At 44.1% G+C, this 18,782-nt stretch overlaps 1 protein-coding gene across 1 annotated transcript in view; it reads right to left on the bottom strand.

Moving 5' to 3' along the window:
* Nucleotides 1-3,680: 3,680 nt before the first annotated feature.
* The window catches only part of CA6 (carbonic anhydrase 6), a 30,921-nt gene continuing 15,819 nt past the window's right edge, over nucleotides 3,681-18,782 (bottom strand). Inside the window, exons 7-9 of the mRNA XM_036925282.2 lie at nucleotides 8,047-8,204; nucleotides 6,022-6,145; nucleotides 3,681-4,119 (exon numbers count right to left, since the gene is read on the bottom strand). Coding sequence (XP_036781177.2) covers nucleotides 4,007-4,119; nucleotides 6,022-6,145; nucleotides 8,047-8,204 — 395 coding nt within the window. The 3' untranslated portion in view covers nucleotides 3,681-4,006. The remainder of the gene's footprint in view (nucleotides 4,120-6,021; nucleotides 6,146-8,046; nucleotides 8,205-18,782) is intronic.

Below are 18,782 nucleotides of genomic sequence, written 5' to 3'. Positions count from 1 at the left end.
TACTTGCTTCGGTTGCTCAACATCATGCTTGTGAATTTGTACCACGTTGATACCCGTAGCTCTGGTTCCTTCATCCTTCCCGGCTACCCACTGTGGTTGTTTCACATTATCCTGTTGACAGATATTTATGTTGTGTCCCATATTTTTCGATTTACAAGTAATTTTTGCTGCTTATGCATATCAGTAAGTTTCTCTAAGGTAAATACCTAGCAGTGGAATTTCTGGGTCACAGGATATGCACGTGTCCCATTTTTTGCAGCTTTACCCAGCCGCTTGCCGAGGGGCTGCCCCCATCTGCATGCCTCCTGGCAGTTGATGAAGACGGCCCCACATCCTCAGCAGTCCTCCGTATTGTCAGACTTTAAGGTTTGCGCCAGTCTGAGGGTATGAGATGATACCTTGTTGTGATTTTAATTTTCTTTACCATAATTACTAGTGAGATTGAGTCTTTGCATGTATTTATGGATCAGTCCCCTTTCCTCTCCTGTACATGGCCAGTTCATCCCTTTTTATGATTTTTCTCTTGGGCAGCTAAGTCCTTTTCTTATAGATTTTTAGGATTTCTTTATATAGTCTGGATTCATTCATGTAGTACATTTTCACTGAGCACCTTAATGTGCCAAGTTCGCTTAGGCACTTGGAGTTTGTTGTGAAAAAAACTCCCCATGGAGCATCTGTCTTCTTGGTGACTACATGTTGTTCTATCCCCTGAATTTCCTGAAAACTGCTTGTTCTAGCTAAAGATTTAATTAAATTCAGTTTTAAAAAAAATTTCCTTTTGCAACTAGTCTTCCTGGCAGTGCTGTGTCATCCCGAGGCACAACACATGAGCTTGTTCTACACTGAGTGATGTCAACGTCACTTAGCGTCTCTAGAGGTGGTTGCCTCAGCCATCCGTCATGTAAAGGCCTCATCACGCTTCCGTCTCCTGGTGTCAGGAACCCGTGATGATCACCACCTGGGTCCATTATGTCACTGAGGCTGCAAAATGATTCCTTCTGAATTTACCATCCGGAATTGCTCCAAGAAGAACTTCTGTTCACCAACTGTAGTGGGTGGGACCAAAAGTTACGTCCACCAAGAACCTGTGAATCTGACCTTGTCTGAAAAAAAGGATCAGGATTTTGACATGAGACTGTCCTGGATTATCTAAGTGGGCCCTAAATCCAATGACATGTGTTGTAAGAGAAAGACAGAAGACACAGAGAAGAGGAGAAGTTATGTGAAGGCAGACAGGCTGGAGCGGAGTTACGACAAGCCAAGGGCCGCCTGGGCCAGCGGGAGCTGGAAGCAGCAAGGAAGGATCCTCTCCTAGGGGCTTTGGAGGGGGCTTGGCCCTGCCGACACCTTGATTTCAGATTTATGGCTTCCAGACTGTGAAAAAATGCATTTCTGTTCTTTCAAGCCAGTTTGCGTTCGTCTGCTGCAGCAGCCTACGGATAACCAATACAGCCAACTCTGAGATGACTCTGAAATGCAATTTGGACAGGAAAGGCAGGGCAGATACTCGATTTCCTGTCTCTATTTGCCAGCTTACCAAATAATAAAGGGTTTCCCTAGCAACCTCCAAAGTGGACCAGTGAATTTTCCTTCATTATTTTAGTACCATTCTGGGCTCATGCTTTTCTGTTCGATGTGTTTCAATCCATTGCAGCCCATCTTTTCCTGATATTATCTTTTCAATGTTGAAGTTGTCCCAGGACCCCCTTGTGGATGGCCCCTGTGTCTTTTGGGCATGACTCCAGGAGTCTTACACTAATCTCTTGTTTTCTGCCCTAAAAAGATATCCCAGACTCAGCTTGTATCTCGCTGCCCCAGGAATCAGCCATTTCTCCCAGGGGCCCTGGTTGCTCAGGCAATAGTATTGAGAGACCCCTGTCTGGGCGTAAGATGTTCCCTGCCACTGCGTTACTGTTGTTCTAGCCCTGAAAAGTAGACAGAGCTAGGAAATACATGCCTTAGGAAGAGAAAAAGAATGTACAGATTCATACTGATCTTTCCAGTTCAAATGTATGATTACCGGGTTTTTACATAGCTCTTCTGATTTTATACTTGGATCTGTTTTCTTATGCTGAGAATTACTAATGACATAAACAGTGATATACATATGTGTAGCAATATAGTAATTACACATACAACACCCAGACCTTCAAAATAACAATACCAGTGTTATTACTAACACAATTCCTGACAACTGTTTATGATTTCTTTGTGGTCTTGTCTTTAGGATATAACCCACTAGGTATGATAGTAAAAATACTGTGTTTAAAACAGCTTAGAAAAATTCTCTCTGTGTTTATGCTATCAACTCAACGTATATAGTTGTTCAATCATTTTACTATATTTTTACATTTTAGGTTAAGCTTTAGGGATTTAAAAAAATCTTTTAATTTTCTTAAAATGATGTAAAACCCAAGGTCCCAAGGTCAAAATTACCAAACAGGGTGCATCCAGAAAAGTCTCTCTCCTCCCACTGTCCCCCCCACCTCCCTCCTGTCACCCTCCTCCCTGTGGTAGGTAACTGTTATTTTTGGTTCCTTTCCCCATGTTTTCAAGCACAAACAGGCATGGGTGATTTGTTTGCTGACGCCTTTGTTTACTTGTTTGTAGTGTCTCTGGCCCACAGGCACGTGAGCTCCTCGGGGGGTCCTGCCCCCCAGCTCATCGCAGCCTCTGGTTTCCGGTTGCAGCGTGAGTCTCACCACGTCACCCCCCGCTGGAAACCCTGCAGTAGCCGCCGTCCCTCCCAGGATCAAAGCCAAGATCCTACGGGGGCAGCACAGAAGGCACTGCTGATGCCTGACCTCCCTCGGCCACACGCCGCCTCCCTGCCGGCCCCCCGAACCTGGTCCTGCGGCCACCCCCAGGGACTCTCACTTCCCCGCGGGTTTTCCCATCAGCTCCGCCGTTCCCCCGGTGGTCTGTTCCGGCACCTGCTTGGCTCCCCAGGTGAACTTGGTCGCCTTCCAGACCCAGGCAAGCCACCAGCCCCTCCGTGGAGGCTTTAAACAGTTGTTTTCCCCAGGAGGGGGTGACTGGTTATTTAAATGTCTGCCCTGTCTCTGTGTACCCCAGTGGGGGCCCCCATCTGCCCATGCAGGTGCTGTACAAAGCTTGTATAAAGAAAGGGAAGCCTTCTGTACTTTAAGGAGCTTGGATACAAAAGACGTGGGTTCAGGTCCTGGTTCTCCCACCTGTCCCCTCGCAGATCTTGGGCAGGTTGCCTGGCCTTTCCAAGTCCTGATATCTTTGTAACCTCAGGATGACAGGCTTCGTGGCGGATACCCGGAGGGTAAATGAAGTCAGGCAGGAAGTGCTGTGGGCGAGATGAACAGCAACAGGGAGGAAGGGAGGTAGGGAGGTGAGGACAAAGGGGCAGGTAATCTTGTTATCTCACCTGACGAAAAGGGGCGAGCTGGCACTGAACCGGGCCTGCCCTGCACCAACGCGGACGTGCTCTGCAGAGGCCCGTCTCCCTCTGGCCCCCAGGCTGCCTGCTGCTCCTCTGCCCTCTTCCCACGGGGCAGCGCTGATGCTCCAGACCTCCCACCCGCAAGCAAGTCTGTTTGCTTAATCTTGGTCCCGCGACTCCGGCCCACCTGCACCGCTAGCCCTTTGCCGGCGTCTCTCGAGGCCAAGAAGGGATATTTGAGGTGGTGCAAAGGAATGGGAAAGAGACGTTTGTAAATGACGAATTTCCTAAGTTATTTTATTGCATTGCATGCTACAGGACAGCGGGGGTGGGTTTGTGATTTAGATCAATGGGCGTGATTTGAGGGTAGTTAGGGCTCCGCTCCCTGCGCCCCTCTATTCCAGTCACTGTCCCCTGGTGCCATCTAACTCAAGTGGCTTCTCATCCAGTTACTATCTCACTTCCTCTCATGGATGGTGCTTTTCCCCTGATTCAGTTAGAAATTCAACAGGCGCCCCGGTGGGGGTTCCCACACACAGGGTTTCTTGGAGGTAGGCGGGGCGTGGGCTGGGAGGCCACCTCTTCCCCTACGACTCAGGGTGCAGCCTTCCTGCTCTTGGCTTTTCCTCCCAATTTCTTCTGTCCCGTAAATCTTAAGTTCTTGAGTTTATGATCCATCTTGCTTAGGTAAAACTGGAACTCAGAGCCTGGAATACATCCCATGAAAAGAAGAGTTAATAAGAAAAGGTGAAAACTTGAGGGCCCTCATGAAAACAGGGATGCGGGCCATGCAGGCACCACTCCCCACACGTGTACACACGGGAAGAGCTGTTGAGCCCTTAGAATGCCAGCCGCTTTCCCACCCCTTGGTTCCACGCATCTTCATTGTGTCTGACTTCCGGCTCATCAGCCACTAGAATCCAAGGGGGACACAGAGGAGGTTCTGTGTTGGGCGCTGGCTCCTCATGTGATGCTTGGTGCCCTTGTCTGGGGGGCAAGGGTGTTCCCTAATAAGTTGCAAGAGGTCTGCTTTGGCCATTGTCTTGTTCCTGTAACTGACTGGTTTCTCAGGTCAGTCCTTGCTGATGGGTTGGTCATATTGACCTATCTGAGATGGAATTATGTAGAAGTATAAGGTATTACATGGGTCACACAACTGGGTGGCTTGCAGACATCCCTGCCACATAGAAGTTTGGGGCTTGAGGGCAGGTGGGGGAGGGGGGCAGAATGACACCCAGTTCCCTGTTCTCTTAGCAGCAAAGGAAGCCATCACTCAATCCCTCAACTGGGGCTGGGGAAGAAGCCCTTTTACTATCCACTGAAAACTGAAGCTTAACCCTAAACAGTGAGCCTCAGAAGGGAGGGCCACCATGGAATCTAGAACATCTGAGCTCCCACGAGGGTAAGTTGGGGTGACCCCCCACTTGTGGAAAGATCATTTGATATGAGCATATGGGAAACTATACGTTCTGTTTGTGCCTGTTGCAAGAATAGTGTACAATTATATTAGGGGAAATGGGAATGTGGCCAAAGGAGAACAAGGAGGCAGCCCCATGGGTCTAAGCCCTCTTTGGCTAGTCTATTGGCATTTGGATCAATTTAGGAGGGAGCCATTCTTCAGAAAAATAAATTGTTACTGTTTATATCATATGTAGTATAACATAGGGAAATAATCGTTATGGCTGGTGTCACTTTTCCTTCGGTATTATTGTACTGGAAGAGCAAACTGATGCAAGAGAAGGCAGTAAATGCACCAGGAAGGAAAGCTGGGGAGGAAATCACAAGTGGGCCTTATGGGGAGGGACAGTAGTATGTATGGAGGTTTAAAAGTTTTGGAGGATACGTCTAAAGTGAAGTAATATTGAGTGGTCAGCACTGATTGGAGACTGATTCTATTGTATTAGAGGATGTGCAGACTTTAGAGATGATTAGTACAAATAGATCGTAAAAACAGTGAATTCAAGGAATATGTGTAGTTCACAACTTTACAGAGAAGCAGACAAAATAAAGATGGGAAAATTGCAGAATATTTACATTCTTGCAACCACAGAAGTGAGGTAAGCCAAGAATACAGATGGAGCCTGACCCAGTAGATTAGAGGTTCCAGGGGGATCTAGACTATTCATGCCTGCTTCCAGCACCCTGGTGTCTGGGGCGTGGTCCCCAAGAAAATGTAGTAAACAATATGTGGTCTTGTTAAACCCACCTTGAGAGAATGTATAGGAGTTGAGGATGGATTTGTGTAAGAGCAACGTAAAGGTGAGTAGGAAATCATTTGAGTTGGGATTAAAGGTTGACTTGCGCCTACAACCTTATGAGAGCATCTGGGTGTTGCTGGCATCTTGCTTCTCCTACTGTCTGCCCACAACCAGGTAGGTAATAAACCACAGCGTTGTCCTCCTCAGTGTCACCTCTGTTCTACTCACCGGCATCACTGCCTGGACTGGGAAAACAAGTCATCCCTTATGCCCAAGCCTGTACCGATTTGCCCCTCTGAGCCTCCTGCTCTCCTGCCCTTACTATTGCCATAAGAGAGAAATCCACCCAAAGAAGGAAGACAACAGGACACAACAAATTGCAAAGAATGAACCAGAGTCGCTGCCACTCACCCTGATGAGGGAAATACATGAAGTTGGCTTCCACCACCCTGTTGTTCAGGGGCTGGGTCCTGCGGTAGACATTGTGGAGGGTCTTGTTCTGGTGATTCAGTAAGGAATTCTCTAGCTTCCAAATCTGAAGAAAACATGAATTATGGAGAAGAGAGGCTTTGGGGTGATTGAAAAGAGTTCAGTTAAAGATAAGTCTGGAGCTTGGATTACATAACCCTGGAAAGGCAGATGTGAGAAGATCTCACGTCCAGAGGAGTTCTGGGTGTTATGATAGCTACCATTCACCCATCCATTCATTCTTCCAACAACCTCTTAATCTTTTTCTCAGAGAATTTGGTTATGAATAGAAAGGAGAGAAAGATATAAACAGAGATAAAAGTGGCAAACTCAGTTTTTTTTTCTGAAAATGTGCTTTTTTTCTATCCTTGACATTTTTGCTGCACGGACAATTCTAAGTTGGCTATTCATTGCTCTAAGCACTTTGAAAATAAGATCCCGCTGCTTTCTGACATTCATTATTGCTGTGTTGAATCAATTTTAATAGAACTTCTTTCATTACAGTCTGCCCTTCTTCTCTGGCTGATTTTTAAATCTTCTCTTTGTCTTTGATATTTTGTACTTTCACTGTGATGTGTTTAGTGTGAGTGTCTTTGTATTTACATTGACTCATTGGGCCTCCTGAATATATGACTTGGTGTTTTTCAGCTCTTTTAGAAAATTGTCATCCAATGTTTCTGAAACCATACCTCTTCTCTATGCTACTTCTGCTTCTAGAATTTCAACTCGATATTTGTTAGACCATCCCACTATATTCTCTGTATCTTTACTTCTTTTTCATATTTCCATCTCTTTTTCTCTTTGTGCGGCATTTTAGGTAATTTTCTTGGCTCTGTCTTCCAGTTTACTAGTTCTTTCTTAAGCTGTGTCTAACATGTTATTAAACTCATTCATTGGGTTAATTTCAGTAACTTTTTATTTCTAGAAATCCTACTTTTTTAAGACTGATCATTTTACACTTTTTTCTTTTCTCATATTTAAAACTCATACATATTAGACATACTAAACATGCTTATACATATAATGAACTCTTTACACATATTAAACATTCTTATTTTATATTAATTTTCTGATGATTCCACTATCTAAAATCTTTGTAGGTTTGATTCTGCTGATGCTCATTCATACTATCTTTTCCCTTATAAATTTTGTGATTTTTTTTTTAATTGAGCTTATTTCAGGTAACTTTATTTGTGGAAATTTTTCTAGATCTGAATTTAAGGTGCATTTTTCCAGAGATAATTTACATTTGCTTCTGTTAAACATCTGGTGACACTGCCAACATTGTTGACAACCTTTCTGTGTGTAGGTATCCTTGAATAGGGGTCTTTCCACTTTTTCCTGGAGTAGGGAAATGAAAATTTTAAGAAAAAGAAATAAATGTTTCTAAGGAAGAACATCATCCAGGAGGAAATGTCAGCTTTATTTTGCAACCTCAGCAACATTTTTTCTTTATTTAACTCATCAGATATTTATTATGTGCTCACGCTATGCTGGGGAACAAAAGATGTCCAGTATAGCTCTTCTCCTCAAAGGGCTATGGGTATTTTAGCATGATAACAAGATAAACATGAAGCTATCCTTCTTGCATAAAGCCATACATGAAGGTAGAGTGTCAGCTCTGGGAGGGCGGGGTCTTGAGTACCAGGGCCCTGGGGCAGTGCCCGATGAGAGCAGTGCTCAATAAATATTCGCCTTCACCATGCACCTCTTCTCCTCTACCATGGACCTGGCCCCAGTCCTTTTGCTGCATCAACTATGTTTCCTGGGATTCCCTGCTGCCTCTGTTTGCCCATTTCTGCCACAGCACTAGTGAGATCGCCATGGCAGTACAAGTGGGCACAGTAACCTGGTGGTGGAAAACACCATGGGTGCCCAGGTGTTGGTGTTGGGTGAGGGTTTGGGAAGCACCCTTGCTAACCAGGCAATCGGAAGGGGAGACTTTGGTGAAGTGATGCCATGCATTACCTGTGCCTTGGAGAGCTTGACGAAATCTGCCAGCATGAACCAGTGCACATTCTCGGTGCAGGGAGGAGTGGTGAGGGACCCCTCGTAGCGGTAGTAGTGGTAGAGGTCCTCGGGTAGCATGTCCTTGATGTCAAGGCCTCTCAGAAATGTGCTTTGCCCTAATGGTGGGAACAAGAGACAAAGGAGTATTAGGGACCACTGCTGGCCCTTGGGGGGTCAGCTTGGACCTCACAGTGTTCAAATCTCCTGACTTGAGCAGAAGAACATAAAAGCCCACCATTGGGAAACATTTCCCAAGTTTGCTGCCTCCTGAAAGGGTTAAGAGCAAAGACTGTGGGGAGAGATCTGCTCCTCAGATGCCAACTCCTGGCTGAGTGAGGCTGGCTGGGTGCTCAGTCCTCTAAGGCTGCTCCCTCATCGGCAGATTCAGTAAGATTACCATGAGGGTAAAGGGGAATGTGTTTTTAAAGTGCTGGCATTGAATCAGCACATGGGAAAATACTCAAGGGGGTAACCATCATTGCTACGCAGAGGGCACGTCTTACGACAAATAAAAATTTAATTGTGACTCCTAGGGGCTTCTCAGTAAGTTCTCTTCAAGAAACAAAATTCCGGAGAGAGGGGCGGAAGATGGCGGCGTGAGTAGAGCAGCGGAAATCTCCTCCCAAAACAACATATATCTATGAAAATATAACAAAGACAACCCTTCCTAGAATAAAGACCAGAGGACACAGGACAATATCCAGACCACATCCACACCTGAGAGAACCCAGCGCCTCACGAAGGGGGTAAGATACAAGCCCCGGCCCCGCGGGAGCCGAGCGCCCCTCCCCCCAGCTCACGGCGGGAGAAGAGCAGGCAGAGCGGGAGGGAGACGGAGCCCAGGGCTGCCGAACACCCAGCCCCAGCCATCCGGGCCAGAGTGCAGGGCCCTCGATACTGGGAAAACAGGGCAGCAAGAACAGTGAGCAGGCACTGGAGGCTGGGCGACAGAGGACATAAGAAAAGCGCGCGACCATTTTTTTTTTTTTGCTTTTTTGCTGCTTTGTTTTGGCGAACGCTTTTTGGAAGTCTTAAAGGGACAGGGACCCCAATATTAGGGAAACAGGGCAGAAAGACCGGTGAGCAGAGGCCTGAGGCTGGCACCGGAGAATAAAGAAAAACGAACGACCACCTTTTTTTTTTTAATTAAAAATTTTTTTTTTTTTAATTAAAAAAATTTTTTTTCTTGGTTTTTTTTGTGGTCGTTGTTTTGTTTTGGCGGGTGCTTTTTGGAAGTCTTAAAGGGGCAGGGCGGGCCACTTAATCCAGAGGTAGGGAATCCGGGGATCTCTGGGCACCCTAACCCCTGGCTGCAGGGAGCAGGGAGGCCCCTTACGGAGATAAATAGCCTCCCAGCAGCTCCTGCTCCAACGCGACTCCACCATTTTGGAGTAGCTGCCCGAGCCAGGCCACGCCCACAGCAACAGCGGAGATTAACTCCATAGCAGCCGGGCAGGAAGCAGAAACCCTGTCTGCGCGCAGCTGCGCAGCACAAGCCACTAGAGGTCGCTGTTCTCCCAGGAGAGGAGGGCCACAAACCAACAAGAAAGGAAGTCCTTCCAGCCGTCACTCGTCCCAGTTCTGCAGACTATTCCTATCACCATGAAAAGGCAAAGCTACAGGCAGACAAAGATCACAGAGACAACACCAGAGAAGGAGACAGACCTAACCAGTCTTCCTGAAAAAGAATTCAAAATAAGAATCATAAACATGCTGACAGAGATGCAGAGAAATATGCAAGAAAAATGGGATGAAGTCCGGAAAGAGATCACAGATGCCAGAAAGGAGATCGCAGAAATGAAACAAACTCTGGAAGGGTTTATAAGCAGAATGGATAGAATGCAAGAGGCCATTGATGGAATTGAAATCAGAGAACAGGAACGCATGGAAGCTGACATAGAGAGAGACAAAAGGATCTCCAGGAATGAAACAATATTAAGAGAACTGTGTGACCAATCTAAAAGGAGCAATATCCGTATTATAGGGGTCCCAGAAGAAGAAGAGAGAGGCAAAGAGATGGAAAGTATCTTAGAAGAAATAATTGCTGAAAACTTCCCCACACTGGGGGAGGAAGTAATCAAACAGACCACGGAAATACACAGAACCCCCAACAGAAAGGATCCAAGAAGGGCAACACCAAGACACATAATAATTAAAATGGCAAAGATCAAGGACAAGGAAAGAGTGTTAAAGGCAGCTAGAGAGAAAAAGGTCACCTACAAAGGGAAACCCATCAGGCTAACGTCAGATTTCTCAACAGAAACCCTACAGGCCAGAAGAGAATGGCATGATATATTTAATACAATGAAACAGAAGGGCCTTGAACCAAGGATACTGTATCCAGCACGACTATCATTCAAATATGATGGTGGGATTAAACAATTCCCAGACAAACAAAAGCTGAGGGAATTTGCTTTCCACAAACCACCTCTACAGAACATCTTACAGGGACTGCTCTAGATGGGAGCACTCCTAGAAAGAGCACAGCACAAAACACCCAACATATGAAGAATCGAGGAGGAGGAACAAGAAGGGAGAGAAGAAAAGAATCTCCAGACAGTGTATATAACAGCTCAATAAGCGAGCTAAGTTAGGCAGTAAGATACTAAAGAGGCTAACCTTGAACCTTTGGTAACCACGAATTTAAAGCCTGCAATGGCAATAAGTACATATCTTTCAATAGTCACCCTAAATGTTAATGGGTTGAATGCACCAATCAAAAGACACAGAGTAACAGAATGGATAAAAAAGCAAGACCCATCTATATGCTGCTTACAAGAAACTCACCTCAAACCCAAAGACATGTACAGACTGAAAGTCAAGGGATGGAAAAACATATTTCAAGCAAACAACAGTGAGAAGAAAGCAGGGGTTGCAGTACTAATATCAGACAAAATAGACTTCAAAACAAAGAAAGTAACAAGAGATAAAGAAGGACACTACATAATGATAAAGGGCTCAGTCAAACAAGAGGATATAACCATTCTAAATATATATGCACCCAACACAGGAGCACCAGCATATGTGAAACAAATACTAACAGAACTAAAGGGGGATATAGACTGCAATGCATTCATTCTAGGAGACTTCAACACACCACTCACCCCAAAGGATAGATCCACTGGGCAGAAAATAAGTAAGGACACGGAAGCACTGAACAACACAGTAGAGCAGATGGACCTAATAGACATCTATAGAACTCTACATCCAAAAGCAGCGGGATATACATTCTTCTCAAGTGCACATGGAACATTCTCCAGAATAGACCACATACTAGGCCACAAAAAGAGCCTCAGAAAATTCCAAAAGATTGAAATCCTACCAACCAACTTTTCAGACCACAAAGGCATAAAACTAGAAATAAACTGTACAAAGAAAGCAAAGAGGCTCACGAACACATGGAGGCTTAACAACACGCTCCTAAATAATCAATGGATCAATGACCAAATCAAAATGGAGATCCAGCAATATATGGAAACAAATGACAACAACAACACTAAGCCCCAACTTCTGTGGGACACAGCAAAAGCAGTCTTAAGAGGAAAGTATATAGCAATCCAAGCATATTTAAAAAAGGAAGAGCAATCCCAAATGAATGGTCTAATGTCACAATTATCGAAATTGGAAAAAGAAGAACAGATGAGGCCTAAGGTCAGCAGAAGGAGGGACATAATAAAGATCAGAGAAGAAATAAATAAAATTGAGAAGAATAAAACAATAGCAAAAATCAATGAAACCAAGAGCTGGTTCTTCGAGAAAATAAACAAAATAGATAAGCCTCTAGCCAGACTTATTAAGAAGAAAAGAGAGTCAACACAAATCAACAGTATCAGAAACGAGAAAGGAAAAATCACGACGGACCCCACGGAAATGCAAAGAATTATTGGAGAATACTATGAAAACCTATATGCTAACAAGCTGGGAAACCTAGGAGAAATGGACAACTTCCTAGAAAAATATAACCTTCCAAGATTGACCCAGGAAGAAACAGAAAATCTAAACAGACCAATTACCAGCAACGAAATTGAAGAGGTAATCAAAAAACTACCAAAGAACAAAACCCCCGGGCCAGATGGATTTACCTCGGAATTTTATCAGACATACAGGGAAAACATAATACCCATTCTCCTTAAAGTTTTCCAAAAAATAGAGGAGGAGGGGATACTCCCAAACTCATTCTATGAAGCTAACATCACCCTAATACCAAAACCAGGCAAAGACCCCACCAAAAAAGAAAACTACAGACCAATATCCCTGATGAACGTAGATGCAAAAATACTCAACAAAATATTAGCAAACCGAATTCAAAAATACATCAAAAGGATCATACACCATGACCAAGTGGGATTCATTCCAGGGATGCAAGGATGGTACAACATTCGAAAGTCCATCAACATCATCCACCACATCAACAAAAAGAAAGACAAAAACCACATGATCATCTCCATAGATGCTGAAAAAGCATTTGACAAAGTTCAACATCCATTCATGTTAAAAACTCTCAGCAAAATGGGAATAGAGGGCAAGTACCTCAACATAATAAAGGCCATCTATGATAAACCCACAGCCAACATTATATTGAACAGCGAGAAGCTGAAAGCATTTCCGCTGAGATCGGGAACTAGACAGGGATGCCCACTCTCTCCACTGTTATTTAACATAGTACTGGAGGTCCTAGCCACGGCAATCAGACAAAATAAAGAAATACAAGGAATCCAGATTGGTAAAGAAGAAGTTAAACTGTCACTATTTGCAGATGACATGATACTGTACATAAAAAACCCTAAAGACTCCACCCCAAAACTACTAGAACTGATATCGGAATACAGCAAAGTTGCAGGATACAAAATCAACACACAGAAATCTGTGGCTTTCCTATATACTAACAATGAACCAACAGAGAGAGAAATCAGGAAAACAACTCCATTCACAATTGCATCAAAAAAAATAAAATACCTAGGAATAAACCTAACCAAAGAAGTGAAAGACTTATACTCTGAAAACTACAAGTCACTCTTAAGAGAAATTAAAGGGGACACTAACAGATGGAAACTCATCCCATGCTCGTGGCTAGGAAGAGTTAATATCGTTAAAATGGCCATCCTGCCCAAAGCAATATACAGATTTGATGCAATCCCTATGAAACTACCAGCAACATTCTTCAATGAACTGGAACAAATAATTCAAAAATTCATATGGAAACACCAAAGACCCCGAATAGCCAAAGCAATCCTGAGAAAGAAGAATAAAGTAGGGGGGATCTCACTCCCCAACTTCAAGCTCTACTATAAAGCCATAGTAATCAAGACAATTTGGTACTGGCACAAGAGCAGAGCCACAGACCAATGGAACAGACTAGAGAATCCAGACATTAACCCAGACATATATGGTCAATTAATATTTGATAAAGGAGCCATGGACATACAATGGCGAAATGACAGTCTCTTCAACAGGTGGTGCTGGCAAAACTGGACAGCTACATGTAGGAGAATGAAACTGGACCATTGTCTAACCCCATATACAAAAGTAAACTCAAAATGGATCAAAGACCTGAATGTAAGCCATGAAACCATTAAACTCCTGGAAGAAAACATAGGCGAAAACCTCTTAGACATAAACATGAGTGACCTCTTCTTGAACATATCTCCCCGGGCAAGGAAAACAACAGCAAAAATGAGTAAGTGGGACTATATTAAGCTGAAAAGCTTCTGTACAGCAAAAGACACCATCAATAGAACAAGAAGGATCCCTACAGTATGGGAGAATATATTTGAAAATGACACATCCGATAAAGGCTTGACGTCCAGAATATATAAGGAGCTCTCACGCCTCAACAAACAAAAAACAAATAACCCAATTAAAAAATGGGCAGAGGAACTGAACAGACAGTTCTCCAAAAAAGAAATACAGATGGCCAACAGACACATGAAAAGATGCTCCACATCGCTAATTATCAGAGAAATGCAAATTAAAACTACAATGAGGTATCACCTCACACCAGTAAGGATGGCTGCCATCCAAAAGACAAACAACAACAAATGTTGGCGAGGCTGTGGAGAAAGGGGAACCCTCCTACACTGCTGGTGGGAATGTAAGTTAGTTCAACCATTGTGGAAAGCAGTATGGAGGTACATCAAAATGCTCAAAACAGACTTACCATTTGACCCAGGAATTCCACTCCTAGGAATTTACCCTAAGAATGCAGCAATCAAGTTTGAGAAAGACAGATGCACCCCTATGTTTATTGCAGCACTATTTACAATAGCCAAGAATTGGAAGCAACCTAAATGTCCATCAATAGATGAATGGATAAAGAAGATGTGGTACATATACACAATGGAATACTACTCAGCTATAAGAAAAGGGCAAATCCAATCATTTGCAGCAACATGGATGGAGCTGGAGGGTATTATGCTCAGTGAAACAAACCAAGCGGAGAAAGAGAAATACCAAATGATTTCACTTATCTGTGGAATATAAGAACAAAGGAAAAACTGAAGGAACAAAACAGCAGCAGAATCACAGAACTCAAGAATGGACTAACAGGTACCAAAGGGAAAGGGACTGGGGAGGATGGGTGGGTAGGGAGGGATAAGGGGGGGAGAAGTAGGGGGGTATTAAGATTAACATGCATGGGGGGGTAGGAGAAAAGGGAGGGCTGTACAACACAGAGAAGGCAAGTAGTGATTCTACAACATTTTGCTATGCTGATGGACAGTGACTGTAAAGGGGTTTATAGGGGAGACCTGGTATAGGGGAGAGCCTAGTAAACATAATATTCGTCATGTAAGTGTAGATTAGTGATAGCAAAAAAAAAAAAAAAAAGGGCAGTTCCTGTGTGGTAACCTCCAACGAGTTCTACACAAGGGTATAAAGGGCATATAAAAGTGTAGGCAAAGGGTCTGTTTGTGTTTATACAGAGGATCAAAGCCTAATTGGGCTACCCCGGAAATGAACTAAGATACGATATGAAAAAGAACTTCCAACATCTGCACCCTCTGGAAGACTCATGCCAGAAGATGATCATCAAAAATCCCCAACAAAGATCCACGCACTGCTACAGCTGTAGATGCACTCATCCCACCAGTTCCTGGACCTGCCATGGGAATGAGGAAGGAGATATCTAAGCTGGCCTGTGCATACAGTAAAACAACAAATTTGACTGGATCTATACTGTTGGAACTCAACCAAGAATTTGGAGAAGTGCAAATTGTAGCGCTCCAAAGTCTTACAACTACAGACTATTTACTGTTAAAAGAACATATGGCATGTGAACAGTCCCCAGGAATGGGTTGTTTTAATTTGTCTGATTTCTCTCAGACTGTTCAAGTTCAGTTGGACAATATCCACCATATCATAGATAAGTTTTCACAAATGCCTAAGGTGCCTAACTGGTTTTCTTGGTTTCACTGGAGATGGCTGGTAATTACAGATATGCTTTGGTTATGTAACTATACTCCTATTATGTTAATGTGTGTGTGCAATTTAAGTAGTAGCTTAAAACCTATACATGCTGAAGTTACTCTACAAGAAGATATATCAAAGAAATAATCAATCTTCACATGTTTTCTTCCGCCTGTTACTTCTATAGCTTTTCTTCTTCCCTCCTAATTACAACCCTTAAATAGAATTCGTGCCTCATATCAAATTTACCGAGTATCATAATTCCTCCAAGTGGTAAATATACCTCAAGACAAATGCTGGGCATAGAAGTCACAGGGCATAAATATGCAAAGAAGTAAAAAGCTAACTTTTTCAAACAATAAGGCTTCTCTCTCACTTACCAACTTCACATTTCCCTGTATGGCCCCGGAAGATGACTGGTTAGCCAGAGACGGGTAAGATTCCTCAAGGGAGGAACAACCTAAGACAGGCACAGTCGCAGGGGGGCCATCAGGTGAGCAATTGGGGATCAACAGAGGTGAGGCTTAGAACCTCACCCCCCCTGTTCTGAGAGAAATCTTCTGCATACGTGGGTGTTTTATTGCCCTTGTCTAGCTTGGATTAACACATAGTCTACAGGCACACACCTGATCATCTACATTTGCTCTCTTACAACACTAAACTATGTTTTCTACCTTTATCTTGTATCTACCTACCAGTTCAGCATTTTATTAAAAATAATAATAATAAAGAGAGAAATGTGGTATCCACATATAAATCAAGTATAAAAACCAAATGAGTATTCATATTTGAACTGACTGTTTAGAGTTCATAATGCATGAGCAAAACCGAAAGTTTCTGTGATGGCTGCCCTTGTACTGTTCACTATGTAACTTATTCATTATGTAAGAATTTGTTCTACATGTAAGAACTTGTTTGTTATGCCTCAGAAGATTGGAGACTGACAAAAATTAGGCTTGGGGTGGAATAATGATTGTGCATTGAGCATTGACTCCCCCATACAGAATTTTATTGTCGTTAACAACCATTTGATCAATAAATATGAGAGATGCCCTCACAAAAAAAAAAAAAAAAAAAAAAAAAAAAAAAAAAAAAAGGACAGACTTCCAATGGTAAAATAAATTAGTAACCGAGATGTAATGTATAGCATAAGGAATATAGTCAAGATATTGTAACAGCCTGGTAGGGTGATAGCTGGAACCTAGAATTATGTATATAAATGTTCTACCACTGTGTTGTACACTTGAAACTCATGTAATGTAATACTGTGTGTCAACTACCCTTCAATAAAAAATAATTATTAAAAAAAAAAAAAAAAAAAAAAAAGAAACAAAATTCCCCAGTTTGGGCTCATTTAGAAGTGGGTGGATGGAGACAGAAAGGCAGAATCAGAACCAAGCGGCAGTCCAGGTGCAGGCATCCCATCCTGGACTCTTGCTGCCACGCCCATTGGGAACCACGCTCAGCTGCAGGCACGGTGTGGGGAGAAGTACTTCTGGGGGGTCTCTGAAGCCTCTACAGAGCCCATCACCGCATTTGGAGAATTTCTCTTTTGTTCATGTCACTGACACTGAGCCCCTGAGCTCAGCATCAGACTATCAAAGCAACATGGAGTTGAGCTGAATTTCACTTCACTTTTCCTGAGCACTTTTGCATTTTTTAATGGCTTAGAGGATATGGTTTTATATACACATAAATGGGCTTGTTGAACCAAAGCCGTGAGATCAGTAGTGCACAATCCCATGAGCAGGCAAAAGGTTTCTAAGTTTTAGTGTCATTGGAAAGATTTCAAGATATAACCTCCTAAAGGACTTTTACTGCATAGATTTAGTTTCTTAAGTCTAAGGTATTTAAGTGAGCCAGGAACTCCAGAACCATGGTGCCATGGAAAACAACATGGCAGTTCCTTAAAAAATTAAACATACAGCCACCATTTGATCCAATAATTCCACTTTTGATATATTCCCCAAAGATCTGGAAACAGGGAGTTACAAACAACAGGACCTGCTGCTGGTGTGTGTGTGGCAGGTAATGGGCAGAGGAAAATCAGGAATGAATTCGGGATTTGGGGCTTAACAACGGGATGGATGATGGTGCTCTTTGCTAAGGTGAGAATGTCAGTTTAGGGACAAGCCTGGAAGGGGGATAGTTACGTTTTGGCCACGTTGGGTTTAAATCCACATGGCAATATCAGGTAACCAGGCGGGTAAAGAATCCTGAGTTCAGAGAGGTCAGTGTTGTGGGCAGTTTTGATCAGAAGTGGAGTTTATTGCATCAGAGAAGGGAATGCGTCAGGGTCAGTCAGTAGAACTAGAATCTCTGAGGCCAGTGAGTTCACGGATGTGCCTTACACCACACGCCCGTGGTTTCTCCCGCTGGCTTTGTTCGTGGTCAGTAAATGAGCCACCGGCTCTTGCTTCTTCCTCGCCTCACCTGCTGGCCTGGTGCTGTCACCACATGGGGGACTAGATGGGGATTTTTGGAGTCCACAGCCTAGAGAAGGCAACTCAGGCCATGCGTTGAAGGTCACCGAGGGAAGCCTTGGTGCCCGCCAGCATTAGGGCAAGAGCCAGAAAAGAGAGCAGAGCTGGGGGCAGGGGGAGGGGCAGGGCCAGAGTGACAGCCAGGCGTAACGGGCCATCGCTTCAGGACAACAGTGGCCGGGGCAGCCGGCAACGGGGTGGCCTTAAAGGCTCAGGGAGGGCTGGGGCCAGCTTAGGGTGGGTGAGAAAAGAGAATGGGACCTTAAACAATTCTTCCACGGGGAGCTAAAGATGGGGAGGAAGCTGGAGGAGTAGGAGGCTCAAGAGATGTGTTTGTTTGGACCTCAGACACAAAGAGATTTGTGTGCTGAGCAGAAGGATCTGAAGAGTAGGAAGTCAATGATGCAGGAGAGCGGGAGGAACAGGTGGGAAGGCCTTGAGAGCGAAGATGGGGGGCTCAGCACTCAGGTGCTGGGGCGGGGACTCTTCACCCCTCGCACAGAGGAGGGCACGTGGAGCTTGGGCAGGTGCGGACAGGCTCAGATGAGTTTCTATCTTCTCAGTGAAGTGGGGTCGAGGCACCTGCTCCAAGGGAGAAGCTGGGGCCAGGGTGCAGGGGCCTTGGGAGAGAGGAGGAGCAGCATTCGGAGGGGGGAGAGCAAATGCCCAGAGGACTGTGTTAGGATTTCCGGGCAGTGTTCTGGCCCATTCATATTTGTTTAGGTATTGGCAAATATGTCCAACAATAATACCAGTTAGATGTCTGTGTGTTTCCGTCCAGCCACACTCAGCCATTTGGCTCAGGTT

The sequence above is a fragment of the Manis pentadactyla genome, chromosome 4, assembly GCF_030020395.1.
Source record: "Manis pentadactyla isolate mManPen7 chromosome 4, mManPen7.hap1, whole genome shotgun sequence".
NCBI classification, from domain to species: domain Eukaryota; kingdom Metazoa; phylum Chordata; class Mammalia; order Pholidota; family Manidae; genus Manis; species Manis pentadactyla.
This window is presented reverse-complemented; position numbering and strand designations above follow the sequence as displayed.